Below are 25826 nucleotides of genomic sequence, written 5' to 3' on the forward strand. Positions count from 1 at the left end.
ATAAAATAAAATAAAATAAAATAAAATAAAATAAAATAAAATAAAATCTTGTAAAGGAAGAGGAAAAAATATTCTCCAGGTAAAGGGGACTAAAAGTAATGAATTAAATCACAGCAACAGAAATTTAAGTTAGTTGGCAGGAGAAACGTCCTAATGAAGAATGTTGTTCAACACTGGAAAGGGCTGGTGGCATCCCCAACTTCAGTGGCTGGTATCAGGAGTGGTACAGGCAGAGATGGCTCCCTGCTCCTCAGCAGTGATATATGCCACACTCATGAAATGTAAGACAGTTGGAGATGAGGTTCAGAGGAGTCACCCCTGCTCTTTTCTAGCTGGGTGTGTTATACAAGGGGCAAGTTATCTTCCATAAGCTGATGGGCAGGATGTTGCCTCTTTCCAGGCCAACTGCTCCAGTACTACAGAGGCACAATATAATTTCCCATGTGAGACAGGGATGCCCTATCTATACCCCTGAAAAGAGCTCAAAAGGAAGTGGGAGATAGTGCTTCCACAAGGCAAGGTTCAGCTCATCAGTGGCATCTTGCCTCAGCACATCAACTCCTCCTGAGGTTGTAAAGGCATATGCAACAAGTCACCTAGTAGAAGAGAGCAAGATACTGCTCATCAAATGAAGCAGAAGGCAGGGCTTGCACTGTCTGGCTGATGACAAAGTACAGGACTAAGAAGTAAGCCTGATGGGGTGAATGAGTTAGGATTTGTGCTAAAAGGGAGAAAGAATGGAGCAGGAGCCTGATTTGAAGCAGAGGGAGAAAACACAGCAGAAGACTTAGAGGAGCTAGGGCAAGAAGCTCTGAGTTGTGTTACATAATGGTGATTTTTTGGTTCTACTATAATACAGTCAGTTCATTTACTTGGTGACATTTACGAAAAAAATCAGCTCTGTTATTGATTTTGTGTGTATGTGTGTGTGAAAGAAAATACATTTTCAATTTACTTTTGAGGTGTATGGCACTGCCAACATTTCCATGTCAGGTCTGAGTAGATAACGGCTGAGAACCAACTCAGCTGACCTCTTCCATTTCCTTCCAGCCCTACAGTTCCCCAGTCTCCAACCAATATCATTAGGTCTCTTACCTTTCCTGCATAATGATAAATCCCAAAGGTTAGATCTACTCTTTTGGGTCTCCAAAAATACTTTGACTTCAAATTGTCTTCAAACTTTTCTGGAAGGAAACACATAGTTTATCTTACTGGAGTTAAGTTTATCTTACTGGAGTTATTCTCTAATAACTGTCTTCTGAAGCCAGATCCCTTTAAAGATATTGCCTAACTGCTCAGACAATGCAGTGACACAAAACAGACTGATGTTTTTATGGAAAAAAGGAAGCAAAATGTTCTTGTAACAAAAGGCATTGTGTGGAGAATATGGGAGCTCTTGAATCAGTTATTTTCTTTTTACCACTTTTTAATGTGTGACCTCAGAAAATCATTTACCTTTCTAAGCTTTTGATCTTCATGTATTTAGTAATCTTTCCTACCACACTGGGGAACTGTGAGGAATCATTTACCAAGGCTCCATACTGGAGACTTATAAGCACTGAGATTATCAAGATCGAAATTACAACATATTCAGATGTTTTAATTTTAATTTCTGGATAGAAAGAATAAGACACATAATTTGCTGAAGGACACTGAAGCAGGTTTGCAGTCACTATCCTTAAAGAATACTAAAATCGTTGTTCAGATATGGTTCATTGAAACTCTCAGAGCTGAACTTTACGGCTGAGCATCTTGGCATATGAACCTAGAGTTCTAGTTCAGTTTGATCTTTATTTTTTAAGCCCTGTAGATAAAAATTCCTGAAGGCAGAAGAATTAAAAATGTGGACCTGCAGCTTAGGTTCATTTATACTCATCATGTTTCCTAAATCAACTTCAAAGATATTTCCATCCTTGCATGCATGCCTCCCTGAAATATACTGTGACATTGAAATTTGGGCTCACTGAAAATACATAGCTAGCATATACCCCAAACTGGACACAGCAAAAAGAAACGTAACAGGGAAACATCCTACAAAACTTTTAAATAAACCATAAACTTACCTACAAGTGTCTGATCTGTTGCTTGTGGGAATCGACTTTCCTCATCCAGCAGGGATAACAAACCCATTGGTTTCTGCAGGAACATATCTAAGAGTGGTCTGTTGTCTTCATATTCTATAACTCTTGCATCAACACCTTCATATAAATACTCATTCTGTAACAAGCAACAAGGCACATTTTATCAATGTATACAGGAACACTCCAGAAAATAGTTCATGAATGGTCAATTGTAGCAAATTAAAACTACATGGATAAGTATGCCAAGAGGCTAAAGACATCAAGGTTTTAGTGGAACCAATGCCATCTGGGAAGTATCACACTGCCAAGCTATAGATTTTACTTTGCCTTTGGGTATTTAAGGGCTTCCAGTGGCATTGTTGGTAAAGATGCTTCCTAGGAATATGCAAGAGCTAAAAAGCAGACTTGTAGTGCTGAAAGTATAGTGTTTGCAAATAGGGATTTCAGTCTCTACTTACTCCCCTGGTCTGCAGTGTAACAGATATTCCTTAATCATCTGGAGCTATATTTACATTCCCAATTTATTGCTTAGATCTATCTGATGTACAGTGGCCAAGATTTGCAAAAGTGACTTGAGATTAAAGAGGCCTCAACTGCTTGACTCCCATCCTCAAACACCTGGAAAAGCTCTTACTTTGAGAAGGATGCTGCATATACTTTCTAAAAAAAAATAAATTGTCTCAGGTTGACCTGTACAATATTTTTACTGCTTTTAAGGAAATGCAGAAAAATATTCAGCATGATTAAAAAATGATAAAGGAGATTTTTTTTCTTTGCTGAAGACTGCAAATAACCTTGACTTCTCATTGAGACTGAGTGTAACCTGTGTCCATGTAAGCTGTGTCCATGGTGTGTTGCAATGTTTTTTTTCTTGAAAATCTTGAAAATCAGTTAAACTATATGTGATGAATAGAAGAATGACTTTCTTTAATCCTTCAGCATGTCAGAGGACAGGCGTGGATTTACAAAGAGAAGGATGCTCTAGGGACTGCCACCCCTCCATAATTTTTGCCTGTATTACCTATGCAGTAGCAGTTACCCATTGCACAGTGCTCCCATATATACCAGGGCTACCTTCAGTCCTGTGTGGACTGCTCCCCACATTATGAAACATGTAATTAAGCCTTTTGATCTATTTAAAAAAAAACATCTCTCTTCCAAAGGATAGGACTTTATAGAAGTGTTTTATTAATTTATGATGTAATGTCACAGTTGTGCTATCCTGAATTCATTGTAAATTGAGTATCATGAACGTGAATGATGGCTAATATTAATGAGTTCAAAGACCTCTAACCCCAATGACCTTTCATTATGTGTCATTCACTTGAGTCTGAATGGCAGTCAAGGGTGAGTGAAGAAGGCAGCACACGGAGTGTTTCAAAAAGCAGTTAACTGCCATATACAACAGAAAAGCACACATTATTAGACTTCATACCTCTTCATCTCTAAGCCAGAGAGAAATTGTAAAATGAAAAAAAATCAATAACACTGTCCTGGAAATACTGACCTAAATAGATCCGCTGATCCATTTGAGAGAGAATATATACCTAAACTTTTCTATTATCCAGATTGATCTAACTACTCAGGATGCTCTTAATTCAAAGGATAGATTATGGCTCAGTCTATATGTTCATACAAGGGTGTGAACAGTAAGAGTCTCTCCTACAGACCCATGAAGGCTCTGCATCTCAGGTGCGTAACAGTAACTTCATTCACTTTTCCCCTGGAGCAGTGGACAGGTGGAGTTTTGCTTCTCATTTTAATCAACGATCTGAGTAGCAGAACAAGACAGAAGAGTAATAAATGTATCACTGATATAGGTAAGAAGTTAATTATATACCTGTAGGAGCTAGTGGCAGGAAAGGAATGAGTCTGTGTTATCTCCCAAAGATAACACTCGCGTAGGGACAGCTTAACCAAGGGCTATGGCTGTATGGAGACACGGATGTTACATTCATGGAACCAGCTGTTACTGCTCAGGGTTATCAGGACTGCTCTTATCAAGGGGGAAAAGGGAAGATATTGCAGAAGATACTGCTCTGGATGCATCTTTCAGAAACGAGTGTTTCAGTGACTCTCTGACTCCTCAAAGAAGCTCTCTTAGACAACACACCCAATGATTGATTTTTTCCTACTTCAAGTGCTTGTGAGAATGGCTGGCAAAGATAACTGATAGAGGAAATCTGCTTGAAAACTGAAAGGAATTCTTCAATAGCTGTTCTACAACACCACGGCAGCAACATTTGCTCCCCCTTCCTGCACTGCCAATGCACAAGGCCTGACCTTCAAAGACTTTGGTGTATGTGACCACTCAGCTTTTTGTGCCTGCACCCTGACAACTAAATGGGATGTCAGTGCTGACAGTTTCTGTAATGCTACCATCTGCCCAGTAGGATATGGAGTGAGTTCACTTCATCACTTCCCATGGGCTCCTGGAGGATGGCTGATAACCAAGTCTTCCAGGCATCAGCATGACAGATGGCTCAGAATTAAGAGATACCACATTACGTTTTCTTATGAAATTGTTGGTCTTCAACCATATTATTAAGATACAAGCAGCAAGCAGAAAAGCTTTCATGATGCACATCATGAAACTGTAATGAAATAGATCTTATTTGAATTAATAAGCTGAATCAGCTACAGGATGCCGTAATCTCCCATGATGTTTTATGACAAGAAGGATCCTTAAAATAGCAGCTGCTCATTGAAATTCTAAAGCATAACCCACTAGACAGTATTCCTATAGATGGGATGTCAAAAGGAATGACTGAGTTACACTTATACTTGGGCTCCTATCTCATCTCAGTATTTTATGGTGACTTCTCTGTGATCAAAACTAGGTAATATTAGCTTGTGCAGCCTGGTTTCACTTAATAACAAAAGAATCATTAGATACATCAGGAAATTATCTTCATGCTTAATAATTATAATTTTAAAAAAAGTAATACAATTTTTCTGAGAATGTGGTACAATGGCACTTTGGTTTAAATAGAACACCAGAGAGTTGTTCAAAATAAACATTTTCCAGCTTAAAGTAGAAGATTGCTACATGAATGTAAAAACAAACAACAAAACAAAACAAAAAAACCCACATTGCATATATAAAATGCAGAGTAGAATCATTCTAACTGACAGTAAACTTTCCAATTTCCAAAATATTTTAGATATTTAACTATGCACTGTTTAATTTTTATAGAAGAATCCCAAATGAGAAAGAAATGGGAAAGCTGGCTGGCTGGACAATGTTACCTGCAGAGCAGGGAGCTAGCAGAGAATTAACTTACATGAGTACAGTAGCCTCCATGTTAGAGAAACACCATGAAGGACAGGACTGAAGGCACAAAATTTCTCCTTTGCTTACTGTTAACCTAACAAAAGCTCGCACCAGCATTCATTCCACCTAACAATATATACATAAAAGAAGTGACTGATTTGAGAGCCCACATTACCTCCCCAGTCAGCGGAGACAGAGATCTACCTGTTTGTCTCCATGGCCTACAGGGAATCTAAACTAGCTTAGGCTATACTCAGACTTTCTCTTAAATTAGGGTAAGGAGATTGTATTCAGGCCTAAACTATTTTATTCTTAAATACAAATATTTACTCAACAATAAAGAATAAATGCCTTTAATTTTGCTATATAAGCAGTGTCCCTTGGAAGTTTCTAGGCAGACTCGATCTCTGTTCATGAAAAAGCACATGATGGGCAATCTCTGACAACATGGTATTAGTTGTACCACTGAAGTAGGCTGAGATCCAACAAAGTATTTTAGCTCCAACTTTAGTTTAGGAAGCCAAAGGTGAATTGGGAACCAAATTGGAGATGGAGCTTATGTGCTTTGTTAAATCTGGAACCAAGGTCTGAGAGGGGTGCTGCTGAATGGTTTATACCTCATCCTCTTAGTTCTTTAGACCTGCATGATAGGGGAAAATTCATTATGAAGTGTAATTATTCCTTTTAATTCAAGAAAATTATATGATGTTTTCTCACAAGGTTTTGATTTCCACTCAAACTGATTCAAAATCATTATAACATTTAAATATTAAATAGCCAAACTAAACATTTTATCTCATTCTAATCTACATATTCATCCATGAATCCAAATTTCAGATTATTATTTTCCATCACAGAATAGGAGCAATCATTCCAGTTGCCACCACACAATTAGACTTGGGCAGAGGCAGACCCTGTGACTGCTGAACACCCCACAAGAGGCACAGATGTAGCCTCAGTGGTGTTGCAATACCATTTACACAAACACTGACTTTTGAAGTCCTTTAGAAGAGAAAGAAACCACAAAATATTTTCTATTATTCTGCATTGGTTCTGCAAATATTGATGTGGGGCCATACATAATTTTGGACTGGAAAAGTGTGGGCACACGGTAGGAAAGTATTTATATTCTACATGAAACTTTATTACAATAACCAGAAGCATCCCTTTGTGAACCTATTTTTTCTGTCTGTTCACCTCATCTTTGACATACATGGTATACACCAAAAAGTTGGAAAAGATTATTGAAAACTAACAAAACCACATTAGGAGTATAACAATGACATTAAATGCTATGGAAAACATTTAGTATAATGGATTTTTGAATACTGAGCAATTCTCTTTGTAACTTTTATTCCTGTAGAAAATTTTCAGCATCATTTGGTGCAAAAAAAGTTAAAGGAGAAACGAACAAAAGCTAAAGGAGAAAACCTCCTATAATCAGAGGTCCATGGTCATCCATGGGAAAAAATAAACTCTTCCTTAGGGAAACCAGAGGCTGTTCTTCCTTAAATATTACCCTTCCTTACACATTACCACATTACTTCTCTCATCTACTGGTCTTGATAAACAAGCAGCAAGACCATTTTTTCTCAGATCAGTGAGTGGGAATGGTACTATACACTATATTTTGGTATGTTTAATCATATTTGTGTCCACATCATTTTTTGGTCCACTTATGTCACTCCAGTAAACATGTGCTACGTAAGACATACGACATTCATTCATTCTTTTGAGACAACTGCAATGAGGGTGCTCATTCCTGAAGGGTCATGGGTTACTGCTCTCTGTAATTTGCCCATACAGAAGGGCATCTTCGTATGGTAATGAAGCTCTTCAGAGAGGCTATCTGGGGAACCTCCTGAACAACAAAGCTCAAGACCTTTGACCAGATTCTAACATACTATTCCTACCACTGCTGAGGCTACATTTCAGTAAGCCACACCTCTGAGGAAAGCAAAGCTGTGATCGCATTTCAGGTTCAGATACAAGAAAAAAAAAACTCTGACAATGCTAAAAACATGTTACCTGCAACACTGAAAGTAAAATTTAGTCTCATGAATTCATTTAGTATTGGCTTTCATTGCTTACCTTGATAAAAAATGATTCACCTTCCTTAGTTATGAAATCATGGCTTATTAGGCTCTTTAATATATATATATATATATATTAATATATATATATTTTCCTGCAAATAGCTTTCTCTGATTTGTCTGCAGGTATGGTCTGTACTTGCAATTAAAGTACATTGCTGGTGCTAACACAGAAGAATCATTACAATGAACAGAAAAGACGCTGAAACCATCTGCTTTCTCAAAGACTTTCTTTGTGATGTAAAACTGGAACAACCATGTTATAGACAAGTGAAAAGTTATGTCTTATAATGACTATGAATCATACTGCAAATTATCCTTTGCCATTGGCTTGTAATGAAGAATAATAATACATTTGTCATTTCCTGGGTCTGAGGCAGTGGGGATTTACACCTGTACTTGTATGAACATAATGTAAACAGCTCATTCTGCACTTCTGTAGTGATGTCTTTGGAAGCTGCTACAAGCCAGTATTATGAAGTTACATATACCTTTCCTTTTCCTATGAGCCCACCAAGGAAACAGACTGTAGTCCTAAAGTTGTATATATACCAAATGAGCAAAATCAGATAATGACCTGTCTTATAGAGGTGGAAGAAAGGTTCTGAGGCAAAGAACAGCCCCATAACAACTACTGACTCATAAAGGGTGTAAAAGATCTTTCCAAAAATTGTTTCAGCAAGAAGAACCCAAGAGACATGATGAAGACTTTCCAGTTGTGTCCTTTATTCTCTCTGTGGCTCGCAAATGATCCACTTTAATACACACATATTTTGTGTTTTCTATGTGGGTGTGAGGATGTGAGCCAATGAAATCTATGAGAGAATGAGTGTGAGTGGGTCCAAATGAAACAGCAATTTTGTAAATAAAGATCTTCCTGTTCCATGAGGTACTTCTATTGTCATACATATTTCCTACAAGGAGAAATGGGTAAACAATATGTTGTCAAAATCAGTTCATTTTTCCCCCAATCTCCTCGGTAGCAAAATAACCACTCTTTTTTTTTTTTTTTTTTTTTAATCCTTGCCTTTCTTGCCTTCAGCAATTCCAGGTTCCTGAGACCAGAGGTAAAGTCTGGAGCAAGGAAGATGTACCCATAGTGGAAGATGATCAAGTCAGGGAACTTATGAGCAAAGTCGAAAACATGCAAATCCACGGGACCAGGTCAGTGCGTGGACTGAACTATTCATCAGTCTGTCCTATTTCAATTTCAAGCTGTTAGAAACAGCAGTAGCCAAGAGCTCTTTTAATGTGAATTAATGCACTCTGGAAAGAAGACACCTAAGTAATTAGGCTAATTTTTCTCTTAGGTCTTATTAAAGAAAAGGAAAGACTTGTGACTGAGATATCTTCCCCCCTAAATCTATAAAAACAACTACAAAATCTAAAAGGGCAAGACAACATTTCCTGAATCAATTCAAAACAGGAAAAAAAAAACTGTGACCAATTAAAATCAAAATCCTCTTCAGACCAATAGACTGACAACACATACATGTACATACCTGCATACCTAGACACATTCAAAACTTCTAACTGTCTCATCCCTAAAACCAGCAGTGATTAAAACTGACAAAATACTCTTTTTCTACTAATAATTAAAATTAGTATTCAGGAGGAGTTTGCTCCATGGATCATAAAATAAATAATTTCAATAAAACAAATAAAGTATTATTTCACCTAAAATGTGAATGTTGACTGTTCTGTTTTTGACTGTTCAGCATTCTGATATATATCTGTTTTCACTGAGATTGTTATTTTTTCCCCAGATATGTAATTTCTTCAAATAACAATATTGAATAATGATTTTAAAATTATTTTAATGGAATTATTTAGAAAGTTGAGATAATCTTTTTTTTTTCCACTGTCCTTTTCAATTTCATAAACTATTATAGTTAAAATTCTGTTCCTTTTCTCTGTTTCACATCAAATTATTTAAATTAAATCCATCATGATTTAGCTTAGATGATCTAGTTCCTGAACAAGAACAAATTAAGTGTGAAATTTTCAGTTTTTATTAATGGAATTTCAGTGTTCATTAAGCTTATTAGTAAGCTATTATGAACACTGCATTTAAAAATTATGTTACCACTCATTTATGTTTTTACTGTGGAACCATACACTACATCACTCATGTTATTCCTCGGAAAAACAGCACTGCATTTGCATCAGTCTGATTATCACTGTGTTATGTTGCTTAGATACTGTACATTTCAAGTTTAATGTATTTTTTGCAGACGTTTTACTTGCAAATAGCAATCCAACAGTGCTTCACATAATGCATACTCAGAAAACATTTGTTATAATCTGCAATTTATGACCTACTACGGAGAAGGAACAGTGTAATTTCCTGAGACAAGCTTTTATATGTTCAGCAATACTGAAGCTTTATCAAAATATTCAAGACATACCTGTTCCCAGGCAAAGACATGTTGATTGAAGTAGAACTGGATTTGTTCATTGGCAATGTTGATACAGAGTTGTTCAAACGAATTTTTTTTGAAATTCTCAAAGCCAAAGATATCAAGAATTCCAATGTTCAAACCATCATCATTTCCACTGTAAATATTAAATAATTTTTTTATTGTTGTACCTTAATTATTTTATAGAGACTATCTTCATTACTGTTTCATGAAAGCACATAATAGGACAAACCTATACAGCAGTTGAACAGGATAGTTTTTGCTAAACCAGATTTTTCTTAAAATAACAATTCATTTTTATTTGAAATACAATAAATGCACATAAATTCAAAGATATCTGTATTTGCAGACCAAATACACTGAAATACATAATGACTGAGTCAACTGATGAGTGTATGGAAGATTTACAATTTATTTTTAAACTAATATTTGCTAGTTAATAATCTGTTGTAAAAAGCTGACTTGGTACAGAAACAACATGCAAATTTCTGTTATAATAAAGCAGGCATTACTCAGTCATAACTTGAAATTAAAGATTGATGACATCAGATAATATTTCTTCATATTTCTTATTCATAGCAATTAAAACTGCTTATTTTAACATGAAAATCTGAAAAATGAATAGCTAGACCTTCTATGCATCTAATAACTACTCCTAGTATTGAGTACCAGAATGTGACATGGATTTAAATTACCAATTAAGTTCCAGAAAAGTACTACCAGTAAAAACTTCAGTTTGAAATTTTAACTAAGACATTTTGAGGAATATGTAGTCATTTCTGCAATTGTAACAACCCTCTAATATCTCTAATCACTTGCTGAAACAAAAAAATAACAATCTCATTTAATAACAACCTATAGTTGACATTAGCAGTTTTTTCCAAGCTAAATTAAAATAAAAACCACATTCTATCTGTAGCTACCTTGGAGGGGCTATCTTTAATGACTTTCCTTTCTTTTCATAAAAAGTGTAAGAAATTGGATATGGAGAAGGAGCTTCAAGATACTAATGAACAGCACTTTGAATGCTATATTTGAATAGCATCTTTGAGAATTGCATTGAATAGCATCTCATGAATTGCATTGTTTCATGCTGGAGGGACCAAAGACATTTACTCATTTTGACCTATATTCGTGACTATTTTATCTGTCTGGAAATTACATTTCTGGTGATCTTTCTGCTGCAATTTGTGTTTCCTTCCAGTTCCTTACCAGAGCTAATTACAAAAAGATAGCAAATAAAAATATATTACTACCATAACAACTAGAAGACTTTTTTGTTGCTTTTTTTTTTGTTTGTTTGTTTGTTGTTCTTGTATAGTGAATATTTCAGGTCAAACTTTCTCCTTCCTCACCAGCATGGTAAGTATTCAATTTGAAAAGGACTCTGCAACAGGCACATGAGAGAGGCACACAGATTAGTAGTGCTGCCCATCTATCATGCATTTAAATCTTTTATTTACTGATTAAAATTCTGTTTAGTGCTGTTCTGCTGTAACCAAATATTTGAAAGTTTGGACAGATTTTAGGATTGCAGCCTTGACTTTAATCTGATGTTACCACAAAAAATAATATATATATATGTCTCCAGGAAATCCAGATTTGCAAAGCTATTTGTTGTTGGTATTCCATTTCAAGTAGTTATAAATTCATGCCTTTTCTCTGCTATTAGCAGCCAGAGAGGGTCCTGACCTACAGAATCTACAATGTAAGCTGTGTAATTTCTTCTTCAGTTAATTTGCCAAAGGTATCATATCCTCATTCCCAGTATCTTTTTTGTGTGTATGTTCAAATCTCACTCTGTAAGGATAGAGTGGACATTAATCTTAGTAAATGTGTTCAGAAACTACTCATATATGTATGTATAACCACTCATAAATACTGCAACATAAGCAACAACATGGGTGCAAATAAGAGCAGAGTTTAACCTATGTAATCAACAGATGAATGAAAGAGTTAACCTGACTATTAAGAGTAAATGGTATAAGGGAAAAAATAGTTAGCATGTAATTTCAATACAATTACACATAATTTACAAAGGGTTAAATGAGTAAAAGTTAAACAGGAAAAAACCAGATGCCTGTGCTGTCCTTATCTACTGTATTATCACTGCATAACATAAATAGGATTAAAAGTATTTTAACAGTGCTGTCATAAATAAAAAAGTAGCAGAGAAAAGTAGGATGAGAACACTAAATGCTCCAGTGTAGACAATACTTCTACAGAAAAATCTCTCTTTATTCTGAAAAGGCTTCTTTACCTTAAATGTTTGTCAGGTTTGAGAAGAGTATTGATGCGATTGACTATCCAGCTAAAGAGGCGCCCATAGAGTGCTTTGGCCATGGCATCTCTGACATCCGTGGCTTTTTCCACAGTGTTGGGACGAATAATTGTTTCTCCTCGAGTTACTACGCAGTGAGAGGTAAGTGCCTCTTGCAGTTCATCTGCCTGAATACACAGCAAGGATGCACCTGGGAAGTAAGGTCACAGATCAGAGGCAGACTTCTGAAGAAAAAACATGCATGTTTGCAATCAAGGCTGCAAGTCTTACGAAATAAGGCCAAGTCACAGCCTTAAACTATGACAAACAAGGGTGTTCACACCAACCAATAGTCAGTACCTAATTTTGTCACCAGCCTTCCTACCTTCCACTGTAGCCAGCAAGTGATTCAAACCAGAGGCCTTTAGGTGTTCTAAATTGCTCCATCAAGGAGACTGCTTCTCCAAACTGTCTATGGAGAAATGCTAGGGAATCTCAGTGACTATGTCAGGAGCTTGAAAGCTGTGAGGTCTCAATAGCCCTCTCAGTTATAATCCATCCCTATAATCTGCAGCTGTCCTTTGCTCCAAAAAAGGGTTGCTTCTTTCCCAGTTGCATGATATTTTTCTATGATGTGAAAATGTGGAAAATACAGCATTAAGACTTCATTTACTCCCCAGCTGTAATGAGTAGGAACTTCCTTGAGAATCTTTGCCTCTTCCCCTCCTCTGCTTCCTTGCAACCTATAATGTAAGATATCCCTTCCAAATAATTAGTGAGCTATAGTTCAACATGTACATGCAGGGAACAAGTAATGAGAAACTAAAAAAGAAACTGAAAACAAAACAAAACAAAAAGATATTCAAAATGTTAATGATGTTCTCCATCAAACGTTCAAATAACCTTGGAAAAATTCCAAATATTTTCTTTTCAAGCATCTGCAGTATTAGTCATGTTTCCTGAATGCCAGAATAAGGTGCATAAATTGGGTATTTTTCTTTCTACATTTGAATTCAGGTGGGCTTGGAATTAATCTAACTTCAACTTTTAATTATTCTTGCAAAATTTCCATGTGAATAAAGTCTTCACTGATAACTTTCTTGCAATAACATTTGCTACTAAAATGCTAAAAGAATACAATGTTAAATCAAGAAAAAACTCACAGTTCTCAAGGGCTACTGGATTGGAAATGTTGCTCTTGTCAATCATATGTTCAGACACCACTGTAGAAAATTCAATGTTCCCCACATTTAAAATGGCAGCCAGAACACTGTACACACTTCCAAGTTCCTGAAAAGTATATTAAAAAAGATGTAACGCTTAATAGCCTGACAAGTTTGTCACTTTGGTTTTTGTGATGGGCATGCTGTTCTGCCATGTGTTTCCTACACGTGGAACAATCACTCTCTATTGCTGTCTGCCACATGACCCCTTCTTTTAGGAATACTTTCCTTAGCAATTATTACCTGGTCTGTACTCAACATAGTCTTTCACGCATAAGGCATCCAGAGATGGCAAGACAAACTATGGCCTAATCTCTCTTCTACACTTGTCTACAGACAGGATTGACATGGAGTAGGGGAAGCTCAAAACAGTGGTAAGCATAATTCTATGCACAGAAGAAATTCAGAGGGTATTTATATATAGCCTTTACTGTGTCTGCAGGCACAGCCTTGTCTGAAAATGTAATACCTAGATCATCAAAAATATAAAAAAAATCTGTATTGAAGTTTCTTGGATAACAGAAACAAAGTACCCCACATTAACAGGTCCACAACAGCTCCTGTCGGTGTCATTGGAAAAAGAGCTTCACTGGGAGAAGAATGAGACCTCACATCTCTATTTAGCAAAGCACTTTACTCCTCAAAATGTCACTTAGGAATTGGGTACTCACCATAGCACTTCGGTATGGACTGTATTTAAACATATTTAAACATCTATAGATTTCAAATGGTTTAGTAGGTTCTGAACAGGGATTCTACCTAGAAATAGGGTTAGTATTTGTCTGGACATGAAGTGAAACATACAGTAAACAATTTAAAGCAATTACATAGGATAAAATCATATTTGCAATTAATGAAATAATGTTTTCACAGAAAACATTTCATTGCAGGTTTGACTTAGATTCAAACTGTGATTTTTCAGCTGTGAATTTTCACCTGAACTGTGAACATTTATCAGTATACTTGATGATCTGTGAGTACTTTCTGCTTAGAAATGCTGAGGTGTTCCTGTAAAGCACGCTAGATTTTAAGCTAGAAATCTGTGATACTATATATTCTGAGGCACAGAGTAATAGTATATTTTATAAATAGCAGTTTAGTAAGTTTTATAGTAGTTTTACAAGAAGCACTTTTATAAATTTGATTAGTATAATGATGGACTCTTCATAATTCCAGCACTTTTTCCTAATATTCAAAAGTTTGTTGGTACCACATCAGGCATCATTTACTCAGATAAAATCCTTAATTGCTCTTAAAGACTTGATCTTGTTTTCAGCACTTTCAGAAGTTAATCTAGCAGTTAATAAATTAATTATTCCAGTGACAGCAGGACAAACTAGACCATCTCACTCTGAAAAATTATGCTCAGGATAATTGCCTCACAGTTTCTGTAGGTTTTAAGCAATTGTTTTCATTTTAAGCTTAGGGACACATAAAATGCAAAGAAATGGATAGCTTAACTTCTGCCATTATGCTGTACAATATGTATTGCTGCTGACATTTCTGTGCCCTTTTCCAGCGTGTTTTAAGTCTGGCTTGATCTGTCTTATACAGCATGATTACCGTGCACCTCAGCCAGTCTTTTCTATTAATTTTGCCATGCAGCCTGAAACAAAACAGTCTGATTTTAACACTGAGAGTACTGACAGTAGTTACCGTGAAAGTCTGTCATTCAGTTAAAAACAAATTTAAAAGAAATAAAGCATTCTTTAGGTCTCAGTTTCAGTTGGAGTGAGTAAGATATTCTACACAATGTTTTCTGCTAATGAAACACAAAACATGCATATATATTGATCTTTCTCTGCACTGGGATGAATGTCAAAGCTTAAGGCTGCACTACTAAGAAGTGAACTTAGAAAAGGAACTCACTATTTATAGTATCTTTTTCCTCAATGAAATGAAGTTGTCTCTGCACACACAAATTCTAATTTCTGGCAATAGCTATCGCTCCACAAAGAGGGTGGTGTGGACACCCAGAGTTCACTTGGAACTCTTGGAAGCTTTATGGAAATCCAGTCCAAGTACTCATCAGACCTTTGTAAACAAGTCAATCATCCCTCCCCTGTTTGCATCCTTCTCTGCTACCTGATGCAGAAACAGAAAAATTAATGCTCCCTTGGCAGTTCTTGAGTGATCTAGGTGGGCACCAGAGCTGGTTCCCTGCAGTTTCCTTGTGTCCCATATCAGAACCTCAATAGAGAAAGACTTCTATATTCCTTCACTCTTGCAAACATAGCCTCAGACTGGCTAATTCACCCTGTGGAGAATGTGAGACAGGCTATCATAGATAGGGCTCACATGTAACCACAAATTGCTTATGCTACTCAACCTACTTTGGAAAGTTTTACAGACTAAGTTTATGGTGGCTCACTGAGTTAATAAAGCAAAGATGCATGCTAGACCTGAACAATGCAGCCAGTGACATAGCTGCAACTGCAACTTCAATATGTATGGAAGATCTCCTCCTCTGGATGATCAGCACTATTGTTTCCATCTATCAAAGTGAACAAAAGATATTGTTACAAGAACAAACTTCCTGCTTTACACGGCATTAATTAGGGCGTATCAAGGTCTTTGGTGTTGCGATAAAACTACTAACAGTGCTGAATAGTGCATATCCTCCCAGGCTGCTTCTGGAACACTGGAAGTACAGGTGTGAAAGGATGTGTGATATTACTAGGTGTAGTTGCGAAAGGAGAGGAGAAAGACTGTGAACTGTGCTGTTACTGCAGCTTAATGCAAAGGGAGTATAGAGGAACAGAATAGATGAATAAATATGTTCTGCTAGATATACAAATACTTACATTGAGGGAAAACAGAAATTTTCTAATGAATACAGTAGTCTTCTGTGAAAAGCTCCTTAAAACATATGGTTTTTTTAAAGGAACTAAAACATGCATCGATTCTGTAGCACTAGTTCTATATTTCACAGATATTGTATAGATCATACTCCTACTGTCATTTGTGATTAATAAAGTCAATAGTAAAATACAGCCATGATGCACTGCTTCTTCTAAGTGGAGACAACTAGGGTGCAGAATGGGGTTTCCTTCCCTTGTATCCTATTTTACAAACACAAAGGCCTGTTCTTGACTACAATTACATGAAAAACAACGTGATGAGAGGGGTTTAATAGCCAGCAGAGCAATGATATGAGATGATAAAGAATGGTTTCGGTTAATGTTCAGTGATCAGATTCACTCTAAAGGGATGTAAAAACTTCACTCAACTTTGCCCCTGAAGTAGTGAAAATTTATTGAATTCATCAAAAATCAGATAAACTCAGTGAATTTTTAGAACTCTCACTGCGGACATCATCTTAAAGCAGAGATGGGGCTCATACTCACAGCCCTAAAATGATAGCCTAATAAACAGTTACAACATTTTCTATGCATTTGCAAAAGCCTTTTTTCCCAATTACTCAGCTGATTTCAGTCTTGTTGACTAACACCATTTTATTAGTTTATCAGTGTCTTGAAACCTTAAAAAGTTATATGTAGCAATGTAACAGTAATTTGACCATGTACTATCATTAAATGTAAACACACTACTACTAAAGTAAGAAAATAACAAGGATGATTATTTGAATTATTTTTGTAAACTTTTCCTTCTTAAAGAAGTCATTAAAGTTCATTTAAAAAGGGTTATCAGCACTCACCTCCAGTGTAAAACCTATGACTTTGAAGCACTGTTCAATTAATTCAAACTGAGACTTATAAAAGCTATTGTTCATAAAATCTTGCACTATTCTGAAATGATCATTTTGCAGATATCTGGAAGAGTTGATATATACAGAGTTAGAATTTAAATGAGGACAACAATTCAACACCACCACACTTCTTAGTAATCAATTTATGTAAAAATAAACTGTATTACCTGGGAGGTCTATATTCTGGCAATTTGTAATGTGCCAATTTTTTCTTTTCTGCCAGACCAGCATAAATATAATAAAAAATATGGAAATTTTTCTCTCCTCTGAAACAATAGAAGGAACAAACTTGTTTAGTAATTTAACTATGTTACATTTACTGATGATATACTATGCTATTATTAAATGTTATTTTAGTAACAGTCAAGGCTCACACAAATTGACAAAATACATTGAAAGAGGCTTTATTACCCAAGTTCACATTGCTCTGCCACCCACATCACATGGGCTGTTTAACTTTCATTAACATTTTTTTTTCTGACCATGGGAGAGCTGTACACTCCTGATTAACTTAATCCAATATATTTGCTGAGTCCTTTAGCCATGAACCAAGAAAGCCCATAAACATACATTCAGCAAAGAGCCTTATGACTTGGAATGCTTTCCCTATAAGTTAGGTGCTCAAACCCAAGACAGAAGGCTTATTTGCACAGCCAAGGTTCCCATGCATCTTCTGAGGAGGAAATGGAAGCCTACATGGAAATTCATAGCCACCACTGAACTCTGAGATGGCCAAGTCACTCACTATGAAAGAGCGGAAAGAAATTGTATTCAGACCTCTGGCTCCTGCAAGAGCTGAGGCTTGTGTCTCAGGAGCATCACTACATGCTTCTGTGACATAAATTGAGAGCCCAGTACGCTGCTCCCTGCATAGAGGTGCCTAAATCAGAGTTTGGTGCCAACTTTGGTGTATTTTAATGTGGACTGTCACTAGTAGGAAACAAAAAATCAATTCAAGGAGCATGAGCAGATCCTTGTATGTTCCCCCTCAGTTCCTTGACCATTGGGTTGCACAGCCGCACTTGGAACATTGTGTGAAACCTCAGTGTGTCCTGATAGTTTCTGTATTCTCTGAAGGGAGACAGATTCAAAATCTCTGGATTTGAAGTGGGTTTGGAGTTTGGGTCTCCCATTTCCTTGGTAATTAGTCACTGGCTTTCTGCAAAAAATCATTCTGAGATCTCCCTCCACATTTCTGAGTTATGCTCTCCTAGAAGAGCAGAACAGACTGCCTGTGCAATGCAGGAATCAGAATTCCAGTTCTCTGCACTGGCATGGCCATACGGACCAGCCACACAGACAACTCAGCGAAGAGGAGGACACTGCTCAACACAAACGGCTTCTGGCACCCTTGGAAGTTCGTGCTTCAAGCATTAACCTTCTACAGTGGTTCTCATGCTATGTTCAGTGGCATTTTCCTGTGAATTCAGATAACTACACACATACCTAAAGTGCATTTGAGGCACCTAAATGGTTTGCTGACTTCCTGTCTCAGCATGTGGCTAAATATAAATACCAACAGGCAGTGACAGAAAATAAATAAATAAAAAAGTTTGAAAAAAAAAAAAGGTATTTTAGGGAAAAGCAAATTTTATTCTGAAAAAGTAGTGTGTGTTTATGTTCAACTAAGGAAAGAAAACAGCATTTCATAAAATTGCCTCTAACTTTAAATTATTTATTAAAACATTGCCAGTGGGACTGAGAAGTCCTTCATATCACAATGTACAACAGACAACAAAGTCATGCAGAACTACAAAAAATGTAAAAATGAGAAAAGATCAGCAAGGAGAAAAATTTACAACAGTGACAAGATTCCTTGTTTCAAACTCTGTCTTTTCTATTGTTATGATGACAGAAACAGAGTTGGCAAAATATTTTTTACCTGAATGTGCTACATATTGGGACAGAAAATAAATTTCAATGATTTTAATTCAATGCAGAGACCATTTAATTTTTCTGTTATTTTATATTATGAGATACACACAAATTAGAGTTGGATCTCTACTGTATTTGGTATATGACTCTGTATAAACCAGATCCTACTAGATGCTCCAAAAAAGAAAACGAACAGTTTGAAAAAAACAAAACAAAACGGGACAAGAAGAAGCTTAAAGGAATTAAATTGAAGTCATGTACTTAGTACAATACTAAAAGCTTACTTTAAACTTCCACAGAGAAATGTATAACATAACCACTAGAAAGCTTTTAATTCTTTAGATATTTTAACATTCTGTTTATATGTCACATATGGATCTTTATGGGATTTGTCTAAATAACCCAAGAAATAATGAAAAAAATACTGGGAGTAGTTTTCAATTAACTTACAGATCTATAAAGTTATTCATATATCATTTATATATGTATAAATATATAAACCAAATATATATATATAAACCAAACACACAAAACAACAACAACAAAAACCTCACAGTACCTTATTCTTCTTTGTGTTTTGTCCTGAAACAATTTCCTGTATTGTAGACCTTCTCTGTAAACCCCAAGCAGGTCAAATATAATTTTTATACTTACACTGCCTGGTGGACAACCCTGGATTTTTCAAGGAGGTACTCTGAAATCTGAGCTCCTACTACAGTGCCACCACAAGTGAATTTCATTTCCAAGTATTTTCCAAATCTGCTGGAGTTATCATTGATGATAGTGCCTGCATTTCCAAATGCTTCTACAAGGTTATTCACCTGGAGGATCTTCTCCTGTAGAGTCCTGTTATTAGCCTAGATATGAAAAGATACTGCTTAAAATGAACAATAATCATTCAAATATATTCCTTCTTAAATGCTTCTTTCCTCATCTAGTTGGCACCATGTAGTGTGACTTTTGTGTACTTCAGACTGTTGCATATGGGCCTAAGAAAGGAGGGGCTGAAGGCAGTTCTTCCTTTTTTCCTGTGTTATTGAGTGAACACAATACTTACACATAGGCCTAGATGCATGCACATGATCTCAAGGGGTCTACTTCAATACGTCAAGCCTGGGAATAAGCTTCTGCACAAGAATGACAAAATAGGGGTGCTGTATGTCATTTATTCAGCCATCTATTTGATCTTCTTGCAGCTTTGTTACAGTGAATGAACAGCTCAAACTGTATCTGTAACAAGGTTAGGCATATCTCACACTTGTGTTACCTTGACTCATTAGTGTACATGAAAACAGTAGTGAAAGTGTTGTGGCACAGACTAGCAACTACAGATTATATCTATATAAGCGTTGAACTGTCCTCATTTTCACTCCAACTGCAACTGTATGAATGACATTAAAGCTAACTTGCATATGACCACCTGAGCACAAACCTCCATTTAAACATGTAGGCATACCTCCACTGGGGGGGTTCATAGGAGTAGGAATGTAAATTATTTCAGAGTGAAAAAGATTTCAGCAAGTATGGATAAAAACAGTCTTTGAGTTTTCATCAATCACACTGACCAATTAATTTTCTTCATCAAGTGCATAGGTCCCTGCCTTGCCATGGATCTCAAAGAAACATAGTCCTGCCAACTCAAGAAGGCATCAAAATGCAATGGGATCAGTAGATGAAGGCTTTACTTCTCAAATTGAGTGTGCCATCACACATATACAGCTAGCATTTGACACACCAGACTTTCACAAGCTGACACAGACATGGCTGTCCACTCTACTTGTGAATAAGTAGACATATCGCCAGCACAGCCATTCCTATGTAAATCTTATGGAAAAAAAAATGGCAGATGTATAGCGTGAAACCTGTCACAATACAGCATTCTGCAGAACTAATGTGTGGCTGGAAGTGATAACACACAATCATATGAATCATATATATATATCATACATATACATATGATCAAAATGACAATAGAGCTAATCCATTTCTGTGGTCCATCATTCTGAGATGGCTAGTCTGCTTTTAGGATCAATGTCTACTGCTGCTGCCATCTGCCTACTGCTGCATTGCACCACACCAATAGGTCAGTTTGTTTTGCTTGCTTTTGCACTTGGGAAATGCAAAAATGACATTCTATTTGTCCAATTATAATATGTGGTCACTCCCCTGAATGACTGTCCCACTGACAGCAAACTGGTTGTGGTTGAAAGTGAAAAGCTAGAGAATCATTTTATGTAACACAGTTTGGGTGATTCGAAGACACCCAGTTAAACAAGGACAGGCCCTCACTGCAGGGAATGCTTCCTTGCAGAATCCCTGAAATATTTCTGTGTGACCTACTTCAGGAGAGAGAAGGGGCTAGATGGATCAGCACCAGGTTCCAGTCTGGCCCTACAGGAGTTTTTTGGAAAACGTATTACAGTCTTGGCCCCCTACCAGTGCCCTGCCTCCAGGTTCAGTCATTGAATTAGGCCTAAGATATCAAAGCCTTGGAGGCGTCCCCTTTGAAACATACCTTTCCCAGGACAGTGAGTTGCTGAACTAGAAGATGGGCACTTTGTGTCTTGCCGGCTCCACTTTCTCCAGAAATTACAATACACTGCAGAGAACAAGAGCATGAGTCCTAGTGCATTACATATCTCTCAGCCTAGCAGTAGATGTAGGTAAGTCATCTCATCTTTACCTGATCGGAGTTGTATGTCACCATGGACTGATAACCTATATCAGCAACACCAAAAATATGAGGAGGGTTGGCAGTCCGTTTAGCTCCAATATACAGTTTGGAATGCTAAATGTAAGAAAAATGAAAACATTAACTGTGTCCCATTAACATCTCTTTTTGCACTTACCGGAGTTTAGTTCTATTCTCAAATTAGTAGACACCATGCTGAGGTTACCAGCAGCGAAGCTTTCTGAGTGAGTTGTTACTGCACTCACTATACCATGAATCTGTATTTAGAACTATAAGAACTACTAAAAAAGATGAAGTACAATTTTGCATGATGTCAGCTCTATGCTGTGAAACTCAGATTATTAGAACAAATTTAGTGTTGCCAAATATAAAGCACCTACTTATTTATTTCATTTAGAATGAAATTATACTTTACATCCTCTTTGTTCTTCTGCATGACATTTATGGCTAAATGTAAGAGAAGACTGTTCCTATACCTGCAATAATTAGTAACGACAAATTATTGTGTTACCCAGCTTTCATGTCTGTTCCCTTTGTATAGAAGGGGAGCAAATTAACAAAAGTTAAAATTTTACTGTGTTTCTTTATGAACTGTATGATCAATTAAATAGCTATGGCTTCCCCAGCTGTCTTGGGAAGAAATACCCGCTTCTCCTACCTCCAACCATTTACCTAGGTACAGAAGTTCTCCACAGGAATTGGAGGAGGAGGAATGCTCTAGTCTACAAAAGGGGTAAGATTCAGCCATATTAATGCACATATCTGTACAAATACTACTTGTAAACTAACTGTCCATGGCAGTTTTTACACTCAGTGGTGGTCTAGTCAACAAATCTCATGAATTTGAGTTTATTTTATCCTAGAATTAACGTTGGAAGTCATTAAAAGAACAATGACCTAAAAATCTCACTTCCATTCAGTGATTAAAATGTGTGATTTGCTCAGATGTAGCTATCTGCACTTAAAATATGATATAGACATGATCTACACTATAGACATAAAGATACCTGAAATAAATTTTTTTTGAGTTTCTCATTTCTATGCTGAAATTCAACATGATAAGGACGTGTGTCAACATGCAGTTAAAGGAACTATTATATTGCTAATTCTGTTTTTCAGAGCAAACTGAAGCAAATCTCAAGAATGGTCTTTATGTTTAACATGAACATTCATATTTTAATGGAAATCAGTGCTAGTGAAAAAGAACCAAACCTAGATTTTCACACCTGTGAAGAATAAATGTCTACGTTCCGAAATGGATTGACAGCGATGAGAATGTCCCCAACATATGTGTAGATTTGATCCTTGGCATAACCCTTCTGCAACTGCTCTGTTACTGTATTCTGATGGAGACAGAATATGAAGATTGACTCACAGGAAAAAAAAAAAGAATATTAGGAATATTAGGAAAATGTACAAAACATATAGTTACAATGAGTGAGTAGAAAAGAGGTAAGGCATTAATGGTAAGGAATACAAATGATCTTGACCAGATGTGAGTTAATACTTTCAAACACCCTAGCACTCATAATTTCTTGTGTCCAATCTCCCTTTGAACAATACACATATACAGATACCCAAATGGCTGTAGAAAAATTAGTTAATAAGTAGTGCTTTAATTTAATTAATCAAAGGTTTTCATGTGACAATTCCATGTTAATTTCTAACAGTACAACTTCATGTAACTCATAAAGCAAAAGCCATATGCTTGAATTCATAACTGCCATTACAGCTGCTCTAACGTTACTCTCAGTTAGGATAGGACACAGTTATTCAACTGTTTGGATGCTGTTAACAGAAGCAAACAGGTATCTTCCTGTATTAACAACTAGTCTCTACGGTGATTGTTCTTTGCTCCTGCAAAGACAGTTCTCTCTGAACCAAGAAAAAAACCAAAGGCCCCCTATTGGCATAACCATTTCCTTGACAAACTTACTCTGAACAGCTTCTACATACATAGCTGGGCATGGCAAGTGCCTGGTAAGATTTCCAATCAAAACAGAACATATGTCTGGCTGAAAAAATTCAAGCCAGCCTTGAGATTATACTGAGTTATAGATGAAAATATTAAGACCCTATTCCCTCTGGAAGAGAACCACAAGCAGCATAGGACTACAAAAAGAATTGCTTTCTCCATCTATTCAGATCTCCATCTATTCAGTGCTGTGTTCTGATTAAGGCACTTCAAACCTGAAGTCTTAGCAGCTGAAGAGGTTACATTCCCTTCACAGGAAAATATAAGAACAAAACCCTGGTTTTCCACTGACTTGAGAAACTCTTTCCTTTTTGGCTTTGGTACCTTGCTTTTGGCCTTGGCCGTATTTAACAGATTAACAGATTTATTTATTTATTTATTTCAGTGCAATTTCTGCCATTTTAAAAGTTATTTCTTGCACCTATAGCCAGAAAATTCTAGAAGGCTTCCTGTTTCACCCTTTTGATGGGGTTGTTTAACTGGAAGGGAAGTTTGAGGAGTTCTGTGAAGCTGTCATTCATATATGAAAGAGGTTATAAACTGGATTGGATTGTGTAAAATACCACATAGTCAAATGATGCCTTTAGGTGGAGGCTTCCTGAGGACTTTCTTGAGAATGTTTCACCTTTGAGGAGATGGGATACACTTCCAGCTTGTCTGTTGTTTTTTGTTATTGTTTTGTCTTCTCTTTAGCTTAGACTTTTTATACACTTCATTGCCAAAGACAAAAAACAGTATTGCTAGCATATGATTATACCTAATACAAAAATGCTTAAAACTGAGCTTTGTGAAGCAGATGAAGTCTGGATTAGCTCAATTACATTAACTAAGCATTAAGCTACTATTACTAAGCTCTTGGATGATGGAAGAAGTTCCATGGGCTGTTCACTTCAGATAACTTACCAGCTCAAGAGCCGTGTTTAGTATTCTGGACTGACAAAGATACAATGTACCAGAGAAATCTTATAGATAAGAGGATGTGAATTATAGTATGCACCAGCCTATGAACAGCCTGGTAAAGAAAAATGACAGTTTGTTTACAGCTACTGATGGCCTCTATGAACTGCAGATAATGTGTTGTGGCCTGATTCTTCTTTGGGGTTTTGAAACTTATGCTATAAACACAACAGATTTCCCTCCTTCCTTACACATGCTTCCCTGCACATAGTGGAGTCACTTCTGACCTTTGACAAACCAGTGAGATTCTTATCAACCACTGAGTCAAAAGTTCAGCAGAAAGCATTGACAGGTCAGAGCCTCAGCTGACATAAGTTGATGTCTATGCATCTCCACACCAAAACAAGACAGTGAGAACCCAGCCTAGGAACCAGCCACGGTCAGCTAGTTTAGACAACTCTAGATGTCCAAGCAACAGATGAGAATGTGCTTTCTCTTGGACCTGGATCAATTTCAGGTTAACATATCATGGCAGACTAGGTATTTAGCTGGAATAAAATCCAGTGATACAGATCCAGTCAATCAAATGGTGCTACTATACTGCTCAGTCTCAGGCTTTGACTGCAGGGGAAGTTTTAGCACGGAGTTGAAACCACTCTGGACACAGAAAATCCCATCTAAAATATTTGGCATAAGCTGGTAAAATGCTATTGTACACTTACACATTGAAATGTGGTAACATATATGTGAACTTGAATATCAAGCTCATCACTGATTTAATACCTGATTACACTTCTTCAGGAAAACATGAAAAAGGACGTTCTTACCTCATCCAGTACCTCCAAGGTAGCTAAATCATCTACCTCTTCTTGGTTTGAAACTAGTGACTTACTGTAGTTCCCTTTCTTCGTATGAATACGTTCAAACCTAGAAAAGACAGACATACAATTTCTTGATGAAAGGAAACACAGAGCAGATCTTGCATCTATAACCATCTTGACTGCAATTCAGCTAAAATATTCCAGCTTTCCATTGCTCCAAACTCAAACACATGGATGTTTGAAAAGCAGGACAGGATTATTTATTCTTAGTAGTCGTAGTAGTACAACACATCTGTATTTGAGAATTAAAAATGTATAGTCTGATCCCCCAGCTGATACCATTAAGCACTTTTTCATTGTACCATCCCCTAGTTGATCACATGCCTACATCAGATGCAGGACTGGAACTATGAAGTACAGAAAAAAATATATATTTATAAAGGATGTAACAGTCAAACTCTAGCACTTGCCTTTAAAAAGAAAAATGACCCACATAAACATTAGGG

General features: G+C 36.6%; 1 protein-coding gene across 1 annotated transcript in view; it reads right to left on the reverse strand.

The window, feature by feature from the left end:
* The window catches only part of MYO3A (myosin IIIA), a 113989-nt gene that overhangs the window by 33927 nt on the left and 54236 nt on the right, over window positions 1–25826 (reverse strand). Inside the window, exons 10-21 of the mRNA XM_035319448.1 lie at window positions 25327–25426; window positions 22854–22970; window positions 21619–21723; window positions 21451–21534; window positions 19590–19792; window positions 17228–17326; window positions 17010–17124; window positions 13292–13418; window positions 12129–12339; window positions 9857–10004; window positions 2064–2217; window positions 1096–1184 (exon numbers count right to left, since the gene is read on the reverse strand). Of these exons, the coding sequence (XP_035175339.1) occupies window positions 1096–1184; window positions 2064–2217; window positions 9857–10004; window positions 12129–12339; window positions 13292–13418; window positions 17010–17124; window positions 17228–17326; window positions 19590–19792; window positions 21451–21534; window positions 21619–21723; window positions 22854–22970; window positions 25327–25426 (1552 nt within the window). The remainder of the gene's footprint in view (window positions 1–1095; window positions 1185–2063; window positions 2218–9856; window positions 10005–12128; window positions 12340–13291; window positions 13419–17009; window positions 17125–17227; window positions 17327–19589; window positions 19793–21450; window positions 21535–21618; window positions 21724–22853; window positions 22971–25326; window positions 25427–25826) is intronic.

Source organism: Oxyura jamaicensis, chromosome 2 (genome assembly GCF_011077185.1).
Source record: "Oxyura jamaicensis isolate SHBP4307 breed ruddy duck chromosome 2, BPBGC_Ojam_1.0, whole genome shotgun sequence".
Lineage (NCBI taxonomy): Eukaryota > Metazoa > Chordata > Aves > Anseriformes > Anatidae > Oxyura > Oxyura jamaicensis.